This window comes from Puntigrus tetrazona, chromosome 16 (assembly GCF_018831695.1).
Source record: "Puntigrus tetrazona isolate hp1 chromosome 16, ASM1883169v1, whole genome shotgun sequence".
Taxonomy (NCBI): domain Eukaryota; kingdom Metazoa; phylum Chordata; class Actinopteri; order Cypriniformes; family Cyprinidae; genus Puntigrus; species Puntigrus tetrazona.
Window position 1 is genome coordinate 9,990,370 of NC_056714.1, and position 12,062 is coordinate 10,002,431.

The 12,062-nt window shown below is 35.8% G+C and overlaps 1 protein-coding gene across 5 annotated transcripts in view; it reads right to left on the reverse strand.

Annotated features, from left to right (window-relative positions):
- The window catches only part of grb10b (growth factor receptor-bound protein 10b), a 63,400-nt gene that overhangs the window by 43,019 nt on the left and 8,319 nt on the right, over window positions 1-12,062 (reverse strand). For all 5 annotated transcript variants that reach the window (XM_043260661.1, XM_043260658.1, XM_043260660.1 and 2 more), the window contains exon 2: window positions 6,882-6,995. In XM_043260661.1, coding sequence (XP_043116596.1) covers window positions 6,882-6,932 — 51 coding nt within the window. In that variant the 5' untranslated portion in view covers window positions 6,933-6,995. The remainder of the gene's footprint in view (window positions 1-6,881; window positions 6,996-12,062) is intronic.

The following is a 12,062-nucleotide window of genomic DNA, read 5'->3' on the forward strand; positions in this document are numbered from 1 at the left end:
GCCATGTGATCAGCTGAAACTGTGCCATTGTATTCACAGAACAAGATCTAAAGCGACTGGCAGCTGGGAGCCACGTTCTCCGTGTGTAAACTACAGGTGGCGACTCGATTCAAAAACTCATTCCTTTCCAAAACAGAGCCTCTCTGCTGTCTCACCAGAGGGGAACACTTTGAACTCTTGGATGCCGTACAAAAACAAAAAGCTGGGTTTGAGCTCAGTAGGATCAAGGATTGTGGGATATCTCTTTCAGCGCTGATTGGAGCTTTCACAGCACGAGCTGGGAACAGAATGTCCTGCGGCACTCTTGTATTTGGAGATGGTTCTCAGAGCGAGACCGCAAAACCCAGAATCTGGCTGTGATGTGGCTGCAGAGCGTCAGTAGTTTTATGGCTTCTGAACGTTATGTACAATGTTCCAGAACCAGAGCAAGATTGTTTTGTTTTCTTAAGTAAATGTGAAGATGCCGCACACATGCTGCTCATAGCTTTGCTGAATGATTCCAATGCAAAAGGAACCGGTGTGTTGACAATGTGGGTCAAATGAATTTTTGATTGATGTATTTTGATCTTGATGATGATGATGATGATGATAATGATGATGAACATCTAGATATTGTTTATTGTGAGCATTTTTCATGATGAAAAAATCTTGGAAGAATTTGGGACCCTACGGTATATATGACTACCTTCAATGTAAGTCTATAGGATTTTTTTTTCTCCCAGTTTAGCATCTGCCTGAAAGATATAGTGTGATACATGGTAAATGTACACATTTATCGACTTGATTGAAGATAGACTATTTGTACTGAACTGAGCTGGATAATGACATCAATGAATCTATTGTCCTCTTGAATTATTGACACAATTTTCCTGTTTAATACTGTAGAGCTTCTTTGACATAATTTGTATTGTAAATAACACTATGTAAGTAAAGGTCACTTCACTTGACATGGTCACAAATGAACTTTTCCATTAGGGGATAATATTTGCAATTCATTTCCAGGGTCATCTTTGCACTACAACAGTGGATCAGAAGCTACGTTTTAAATGGCCTTTATGTGTATTTGAACAGACTGTTTAAAGTCGCTCGAACGTGGGAAACATATATTTACACTACAGTTGTATAAACGTAATCTATTGCATTACAACAATCTATTCTATCTATATATACGATTTGATGAACATCATGCCCATCATCATTCATGCCCACAGTATGTAAGTTTAAAACTTTATTTTTTAAAGTACGAAAAAGTATTAATTATAATATAACCACTAATTATAATAATTTTATTTATTTTTACAGTAACCTGTTATTGGTTTTATTATTTATTAAGTGTTGCTGACTACATCATGGGTACTGCTGCCAAGTGACATTTTTAATGTTGGCAGTGGATTATTCTCAAATAATAATAATAATAATAATAATAATAATAATAATAAAAAAAATCTCTGACTGAAGTCACTTTCATTTTTATTCATGGAAATCCATCCAAAAATCCCCAGTTTATTTAAAAATATATATAATTTTTATATTCCCATGTACACCGCAGTTATCTAAAGTCTTTATTCTTCAAATTTGTTCTCCATAAGTTTTCATACACTTTTTTAATTGCCGCTGCTTCAATAGAACGTGTATAAAAGTGTTTTGTATTTTTTTAGTTGAAATTCAGCACCAATTTATCAGACTGGAGCAAACTGCCTAACTTGTCTGTTCTGTAAGAACGCTTATGGTGTTTATTCACGTACTGCTGTATCATATAGTCAGATGGAGTTTTCTTGTGGACTCTTGCATTCTGATGGTTAATACTAAAGCAATGCGTCTGGAAATTAGCATTAAAAATCTGAAACATTCTTAAGGGCAGAAAGACTGTGTGTATATGTGTGTATGAGAGCATGTGTGGAGGTTCTAGCTAGTCGAGTGTGACTGATCCGTTCTAAGTTCAACTAATACTTGTACTGAGGGAAGCCACAGTGGTTCTGTCTCACTGAACTCAGCAGAAGGCCCAGACAGAGATAAGACCTCTAATATCACCCTTTTAAGATTTGTCTGGGACAATAATCTATAGGTCTGTGTTGCCTCTTTGATTTCTTTATAGAACTTTTTCAGAGATCCCGGGAAAACTGATCAGTTTTAAAAAAAACCTGAGCAATGTTATAATTTATACAAACAATTTTATAACAATTATTTATAACAAAAAATGTTGTAAAATTAAATCTTATGAATATGAATTTTATCTAAACAAACATATGAAGGTCAAATAATGGTCTTACAAATTCTTTACTATTATGTCATCATGCCAGCAGTAAAGTTTAAGTGAAGAACATTTTAATTAAAATATACATGATGTGTAAAGAATGAATGAATGAATGAATGAATGAAATACAATAGCCTACTACAAAAATGCCACCTTTTGATTTCAGGACTATACTTAAACTAAATAAATAAACCTGCAATCACACACATCTTTCAATGAGTGTTTTAAGGGAACCATTCAAGGGTCTGGGTAATTTATCCCCAAACATGCATGTGATGTAAAGTCATAACCCTCCACGTGCTGTTTCACATATATCAAGTTTCTGCTAACAGGTGGATGCAATATATATCCATGAGGTGTTTATTAAGGTTCATAAATCTCCTACTATACAAACCAGGCTTGACTTGATTACATGTGCTGTGTGTATACTCTAAATTACAGGGTTCCTAAGAAAATGTAGTCAATAAACATGACTATGTAAAGCATTACGTGTGCTGACTTGGTTATCCTTCAGATCAGCTATATTAGTACATAATGCTTAAGGTACAAAAGGTGACATTGCAGTTCTGCTTATCCTCAGATGGTCAGGCTACTGTGAATTCCTCTGGCAGGACAGATTACACTATGAAAACAGAGCCACATTCATAAAGTACTTTTCTCTTTACTCACAGCAACTGTAAATTAGTCTTTTAGGTGTAAATTGTGGCATATATTAAATAAATACTAAGGAGAAGCAGGCATGTTAGAGTAAAACAATACAACACTGTTCATTATTTATTTTATTTAATCATTTTGTTACTAAGCTGTAGGTTCCTTATTATCAATGATAAATTTAATTAAATTTATTTTGTAAACTGTGCTATATTATATTTTAAAGATTCATTGCTGAAGAAAGACCAATTCTTGCCATTAACTAACTATCTCCAACCTTTGTCTCAAACTCCTAATTTGCTTCTTATTAACAGTTAGTTGGGTAGTTGTTAAGTTTCAGCCAGATACATTAGATCCACAAAGCACTTACATTCAGAGAAAGAGCTTTGGAATTGTCTGGAAGACAACAACATAAAAGACCTTGATACAGAATCCTCAAGTTCTTAGAAATACCAAGAAAAGGAAAATTGACTTCCAGGAACAAGGAACCATATGTTGTCTTGATTCACTCTGAAAACAGCTATAAAATTCAAGGCGAAAAATTTACAGCTCTGAAAATACCAATGCGCTCCAACAACAGGCTTTTTAATGGCTAAAACAGTATGAGAAAAAAGCCAATATGGCTGGTAAGCTAATGACAAACCCACATTTCTGAAACAGTTCATCTTCAACTGGCAATCGTTATGTTCCTCTGACCAATAACATCCTCTTAGACTAAGCTAAAAAAACACAGTTTCAAAACGCATGCCAAACTTGAATACTTTAACCATTCACAGAAAATGGAAGGGTTCTCACTTGAAATTCAAAAGATGTAATGTCTACCAGTCTACAATTTGCTTGGTATTCTACATATCAATTCGATTTACTGGCCTACGTGATTTATTAGGTTATTATATCAAGGCCTCTTTCATTATGGATGCACAGGAACAGTGTGTAAATTAGCCTAATGCTCGCTTAGCTATACATTTTTATTCAATTCAAGCACACACTTAATGAAGATCCAAAAGTAGGGGCTTACACTTTCAAAGCAATTCAAACATTAGCTCATCATCTTAATTGAGAGCACAAAGGAGAGAGGCACAGCTCAATAAAAGCCAGTTCAGCAGTTCCTTTAAAACAGTAGTTAGGGAGCTCTCCTCAAAGTGCTGTGGCAGGCCTCCAGTCCCCCTGCATTAGCCAAACCTGGAGCCCAGCCCAGAATCCCACTTACTTACCAGACTTACACTGGCACAGACAGATGCTGCAGGCGGATTCATTTTATTTACCACTATCTAAAAGCCTGTACCATTCCTCCTCCTCCCAAAAGTGTCGAAAATGCTTAGAGGTAAAGTCTGTGGGATCTATTTTAGCATATAAGTTTCTTCAAGTAGGCTTTCTTAAATTATCTTAAAATATGTTTAAAATGCATTCACATTCAAACATTTAGTAAAATATAAAATCCAAAGACAATAGAAGCAACCAAAACCAATGAGCAATAAAATGCAAGTGCTATGACAAGTCTTGGTTAGCCCTATGCAGTGCAGGTAGCCATTTTATATTTTATACAATAGGTCTAACTCAATCTGACCTAATGACTTTACTATCAGTTGGCACAGGTAATCAGTTCTCTCCTGTATCGGTAGCCAATGAGCTCGCTGCTCAACATTCAAATATATGACTAGTGCTTGCTGTAGCAGTTTACAGAAACAACTAAATCAAAAATCTAAGATAAGTAACATAAGTGACTAATTTAAATAAAAAAGGAGCAACCATAATCAGTTTCATGTCAGGAGTTTGAATTGTATGCAGGAGCAAAATATTATGCATGTTAGTAGCAGCATTTAGCATCTGTTTTTTTATCAGTTCAGAGCATATGTAATTGCTCTGAGGACACAATGATAATAACAGACATGAAACAGGTTAAATAAAATAAGCATTCTTGTAAATGCATTTCAGAGAGGGTTCCCCATATACATTGGTGTAATCTCAGTGTTTACATTCATTATTCTAAGGTCATTGTTTTCATTGTGATGGGTGTGTGGTTGATTTCAGCTGTGCACAGTGTCAGAAACATGCACTTATTGCAGTCATATCTATAGTAATGTTGCTGGAGAAGTGAAATAAGAGTTATCGCTAAAGATCCCTACCTACAGTATGGCTGTTAGTATGAGAAGTGTAGTTTGGATAAATGTGTTTGTGTGACATGTGCTCTCGCTGTGCTGTGTAATTCAGAAAAGTAAAAAGAACACCAAAGCACCCAAACTCTGGAGCAATCTACCTAACACTGTTCGGGAGGCAGACACACTCTGTCCCCCTAGAGTGAGTTTTTTTTAAGGCGACAACAACACTGTATGACAGATGGACTGCTTTCATTTTGTTTTTCCTTTTTTATTGTAAATATTCACAAACTTGCTTACCATGTTATAAACAATCTGACATTCCGATCCACAAATGTGTGTAAATTAGTGTGTTTTGTCATTAAAACACCTTTATTAATCATCTTGATCATGATCTGTAATATGAGATGGGCACCACCATGTTTGTTTGAGCTGTGGTCCAGAGAGTCCTGTCAGTCAGATTTACAGCATGTTATTCATCAGTTTCTCCCAAAATACATGTTAGTAGGTAACCGATTGAACTGGGTGAGGAATAGAATGAACTTTATAGTTACTTACGCTATGTGTATCTGATATGAATAAATTCGCAAGTTACATTTGAATGGATTGCTATTGTTGCCTCCAATAGACATCTGTGTGTATTTTATAAGCTCTAAATGTATTGTTTTACTAGTTCTTAGGTTTGTTTAAATGCCAGAAACCTAAAATATGCATTATGTGGTTAAGAACACCAAATTGTTGGTGCACGTCTCTTGTAATACCATAAAAAGAATAGCATCTGCACTAATATTAGTCTGTTTCTTTTTTTATTTTGTTTCCTAATCCGTATCCAGATCAGATGGTGAATCAGCACCAAGAGATGATGTCTACAGCCCTGATAGTCAACGGAAACCTAGCTCATCTTCAGAGACAGATCATGGGACACACACACACATACACACACACACATTCTCTCTCACAAACACACAGTAAGAATGTACAATTTTATCAGACTGTACAAACACCAGAACTCCAACTGGGTGATATGCCTGACTAATATTTCCCAGTTGCTGTACGTGGATGTAAACAATGCCAATCAAAGAGAGCATTTAAAACGGGTCTGTTTCTCTAAAGAATAAGGCTAGAATTTAGATGCTCTTACGTCAGGTTTCACCATGTGAATCCAATGCGTTCAGCCCAAAGGAATGCAAACTGATGCAATGACCATTCACTGTAACCCCATCTTCATTCAGGCTCAGACTCTAAATCTACTGCTCATGTCAGATGCATTCAAAATACACTGAAGCCCTCAACTCTCAGAGACCATACTAAGCTTAGGTAACTAACTTTCAAGTATTAGTAGCCTGTCTGCTTAATATCTGTTAACTCTTTATTGTGATGGTCTCCCATCAGACATTTCACTTTACGTAACTTTGCAGTCAACTTAATCTAACTAGTACTAATACCCTACACTCTTGTGAGACTTAGTAGCAATGTTACTTATAGTCCACAGAATGTGTTAAGGGACCATTAAAAATATAAGTGAAAGCAAAAACATAAGCAGGTGAACTGTCAATTTTTACAGTACACCAGAAAAAAAAAACAATCAGAAAGGAAGAAGGCAGAATAATGACACTTAATGATTATAAATAAATATTATGTATTGTAGTATTTATAAAGATATAAATAAAATAGTATAATACTAATTACAAAAAAGAAAAACTGACTGGTACTGCATGAACATTTTTAGTATGTCTCTATGTAATCCTTTACATAGAGTTTTTGTTTAAAGGAATGAATAAACTGTATAGTGGTTTTGAAACAGAAATATCTAACAAAGACAATAACAGTGTAGAGACTGGGCAAACAATATAATAGCAAAAAAAAACCAAAAAAATTACCTGGTAATTTGGATGGTGTAGAAAATAATCCGGGCATCCGGCCACAGCCATGACACACGCTTTTTAATGTGTCTCTCGTATATCACATCCACCTCAGATAAATGAAGAAAGAGTCTGAAATTAAACCAAAACAAAAAAAAATGTTATGTCAAATGTTTCTTCAAGGTAAAAACAAAAAATGCAATCTCTTTCTTAGTTGAGTCTAAGTGGCTACTACCAATATAGCACAGAGCGCTTCTTAACCCAAATAGTTCCACAGGGTCAGTAAACAACATAAGAATAAGAGGGGGGAAATACAGAATCCGAGCTGACCAACAGCTACGCAGAGATGGTGTACGAAACACTCTCTAGATTGTCTTCTTAAAACTCAAGGCACTTGGAAAGCAGCTTTACTTGCAATGTGAGGAGAGAAGGAAGATGTTAAACAAACAGATCATACGGAGCTCCAAATAGTGAACATTTCCACTGAGACCAAAATTATATATTTTCACTCATATAATGGTACCTTATTTTCAGAGGGTAAGATTATGTAGTCTAGCAAGCTTAAACGTACGTATTTATTTTGCTGCTTCACCGTTTTGAAACAGAAAAATAAAAAGGACACAACTGGAGTTCACAGAAAACTGCGCTTTTGAGGCCTGTTCACACCAAGCATGATAACTATAGCCTTTAATAATTGTTCTAGTCTTATGAGAACACTTCTATACAACAGCTATAAAGATAAAGACACGAAGGAACAATATCGGTTTGAATCACTTTCAGGAGGATTTTTTTCATAAAAACATTAGGAACCAATCACAATCCACCCGGTTTTAAAGAGCTCAAATATTTAAAGCAACAAGTAACATAACTCTAGAGTACATAACATCATCATCCATTGATTTTGAAAATAAAAGTGAAATTTAAATTAAATAATTTAAATGATGCTTAACAGGAAATCTGTAGTGGTTGCTAAAGTATTCTGGGTGGTTGCTTACAGTAAAACAGCAGCACACACTAGCAAATTATAACTGTTTAAAGTATGAATACAGCAGTTAAATATTATTTGCTTCAACCATAGTCTTCTCAAATGTACACTATTAAAACTTTGGGCCTTTGGTGCAGAAGAGTTCGATTCTGCTCCTGGAGGACCATCGTCCTGAAAATTTTATTTCCAAAAAGCTCCTACTTGCCTGACTGGAAGTCTCTAGTGACTTGATTAGCTGGTTGAGGTGTGTTTAATTAGCGTTGGAGCTAAACTCAGTACACAGCGGCCCTCCAGGAACAAATATGGACACCCCAAATTTAGTGGTTGAAACCTATAACTACAAGTTGCTTGCATAGGAGCATGAGTACGTTTCAGTAATCATGTGAGTTCTTCCTTGGCTACGTTGTTCTGCATGAATGAATCTTGTCAGCCCGAGGCACTCAAATTATAAATAATTCAGTACATAAATAATGAAAGAAAAATGGATTTCTGAAAATATGTATTGTGACCAGGTAAGCATGGCTATTAAATAAAAAAGAATAAAATAATAACTAGTTTATATGCAGACTTTGTTACCAATATAAAAAAACATAGCCAACGCACAGCAAATTCACTTTCTCACTTTCCTTTTTGTCACATTTGTTTAAGGTTCATTTGTGGCTTCAAACTACTATGAAATCATTAACCGCATATAATAGCATCTAGACTTTCTTTTCTTTATTTTCAGATACGACATAAACACATACAGATATCATACGTAATATAGATCAGTATTAAAAGCTTGTCGTAGCATTTCAAGGCATATTTTTGATGTACTCGTTCATTATTTCAAATTTGTTCATCTTGAAAAAGAAAAAAGTTAGTGTAGCTTTAAGGGTCCCATTGGCTTGGGCTGATTTTAGAGGCCCTATTCTTGGCCCCTGTGATTACATAATGGAGTCAGGTCTGCACGTTTCACAGTGTCCAATCCTGCAACAAAAGAGTGGGCAGCCCCAGGGGATGATGTCATCACCGTTAATCATGTGATTGACCTCCGGACCACGCAGGTCTGACAGCTCCTCTTTTGGTATCTAATTTCATTCAATGTGTCTGACTTAGAATCAGTATTCAGAAGCCTGCTGAGCACTGAATCGCACTCCTCAATCTCTCAATGCCTGGTTCAGTCAGCCATGGAGTTAAAAAGAAAAACTGGGGAGCCAGAAACACCTCAGCAGGCATCTGTCTCTAAAGAGAAAAGTGAGGGCCCCACTTTTTTTTTTTGTAAGGGTTCTGAATAAGAGATTTGAGGAACACAGGTTAAATCTGTCTGCAACTGACTTTTGATTTCAATACAAAAACAGAAAAAGCCTTTTTTAATATGAGGCGAAAAAACGAAATTACAATTGAAAGTTTTGTGAATTTGCTTGGTCATGGTAATGAGTTATGAAAGGCATATATTTGGACACCTTGAAGTGTTAGCTAAGCTCTCCTAAAGAGTAAAAAAAAAAACTCACCCTCAAGTCATTCCAAACCCATAAAACTCTCTTTCATCTTTTAAACAGAATTAAAGTATTTTCAACTAAGCCTGAGTATCTAGTATTTCATTGAAAGCCAAACCAACCAATACTTTGATGCTTCTAAGGGATTATAAAGACACCGTAAACGTAATTCCTGTGAATCAAGAGTTTTTTTGATTGATATTGTATGATGAATAGATGTCATTTAGGCTTTTGTTTGCATATAGCTGTTCTTAAATATCAACAGACTGCACTGTTCATTAAATCTATTCATCACATGATTTAAAGTTGTTCCTCCAACACAATCCCCAACTCGGTTAAATTAAACTAACCACTGATCAAACATACTGTACATTTTGGTGAAAAAAAGTGAAACTCAGTCTTCAATGAGCAGAGAAGTAAAACGACACAATAAGAGGAGCCAAGAGGTTGGTCCCAAATTCAGGGGTGACAGGACAAAAAGCATTATCATTCATTCATGAGCGATGGAAAAAATGAAGACTCCTGTGTTATCTTTTGTATTTTTACCATGGGGGTTGGAGGAATTAAGCTGCTTTGTTTGTTGGTGTTTTCAAAGAATCCTATTTAAAATGTCAAAGGTCAAAGCTCTTAAGCTGCATTAACCTTGTAGACAATTTAACAGCAACCAAACAGAATATAACACTCAGGCTGTATGGACTACATTAATGATATTTGTATGGTATGCTTCAGTGATTTTGGCAAAAATTCATCAAAGTAATGCTACGTTACTTCTTGAAATTTTCGGCAAGTGATATGCCCAGTGAGCGGTACAAAACGCATATTTGGCTTTATCCAAAAAAAGCTGCGAATCTTATTATCTTGGTTGGTTTACACATTGCATCCATTTGGTAATAAAATGTCAAGAGAGTAGTGCTAAAAATACTGCAAAAATAATTGTTAATTTGACGATTTGCTCTTTTAATCAAATTTGGTGAAAAAACAAATTGCCGTTTAAATGCCACTAGTGTTCATAAATAATGTTTAGAAAAAGGTAAAGTCTATGTTGGCTACTTCATAGCCAAGTCTAGCGCAATTATCTTTCTGCTATACATCTTATTATCTACGATTTCAGGCTCTATATATATATTTCAGAGGCAGAGGCAGAGAAGAATGTAAAGAGGGATATAAACTGTGCCTTGACCCCTACAGCGCTCTGTGTGTGGCTTGTTTGTTTGTTCTCCGGATTGTCCTAGCACAAAAGCTAAATTGTACTGTGAGCTATGACGGCAAAATGTTTGTTGGACACAGTGGTAAGAAGTTCATGTGTGCTTACACAGTAAAGGGAGAGCTTTAATGTCTAGCAGTGATTAGCCCTGAAGGAAAGGCAAAGGCCAAGCTTTTGGGATCTCCACCAGCCTCCAGCTATTTACAGTAAATCCTTATTGAAAAAGTAAGAACAGTTCCCTGAAGAGATCTTTTCTTTAGCGGCTCTTTGATCTATCTATCTGTCTTTTTATTTTCTTCCAAAACTATCTGAACAATCGTTCTGTTCTGTGCTTACTTCATCTGAGAAATAGCCACGCCGGCAGGCCGACAGTTAAATTAGTTTTAATGACTGATTTGTACTGTTGGGTTGAAATAACACAACAAGTGTTTCACGCTAGTAGCTCTTCTTTCAGGCTGGTGACACAGTTCCACAAGGGCTGTCTTCAGCTCCAGAGAGAATTTCAGCTTCTCCGTGTGGTTGTCAGAACCCATAAAACCACTGCGTAATGTGAGGCTGTCAGCGGAAAGGGAGGGAGGGAAGCGGCGTGCCATATTACGCAATCTAAAGCTACAGAGAGAGTGAGAGAACCTGGCTGCGGCTCAACTTGACTCTTCCCGAACACATCTGCACATTCACAGCATGTCTCTCTGTAATGCTCCGTTCTCACATTATGAAACTGCTCGTATTCATCCGTGACACGGAGCAGGAATGGAACACCAAATCCTTTAAATCAGAAAACATCACAACTATGTCCTGAAATATGCACAGAGATTCGTGGTGTTAAGGGAAAACACACAGTGAACTGGAATGTGGCGCTTGAATGCCACAAAAGCAATTTTTAAACACTGACAACCACTTAACATGAGGTGGCCTGTGTAAATAAGTTTTACATATAGGCCAAAATGCATGGAATGAATTATTGTATTGGATAATAGTGATAAAGTACAAGATAGAAGTTCGACTCACTGCCATAACTCCATTGGGATATACTGTATGTCAACTTCCAAACGTATTTGGTGCTTTGGCACCCCTGCTAAATTCTTTGCATTCTACAGGCTAAATATTATCTTTCTTTCTAAATGTGGCGCACGTGAAAATATTTGGGTTATTTATAGACCTGACCGTCTGTCCAGTATAAAAACAGCATACCAAACATAGTGAGGTCTTTATTTAGCTGTTTGAATTTAGAAATGATCCCAAACCCATAGACAAACATGAAATGACATATCACTTCCTAAGGAAGAATCTTAAAAATAATATACTTTTCAAAAAGTTTGGATCATTAAGAAATTTATACATCAGTCTGTCAGTGTCTCTCTCTCTATAGAAAGGTTTATCTTCAATGTTAGAGTTTCTTTTTGCCTATTTCAAATAAAATTATATTTTTAATTTATTTAATTTTCTTGATTCCCTAAAACAATTAGGCAGCAAAGTATTTTAAAATGTGATAATAAATGTTAACTGAGCACCAAATCAGCATAATAGAATTA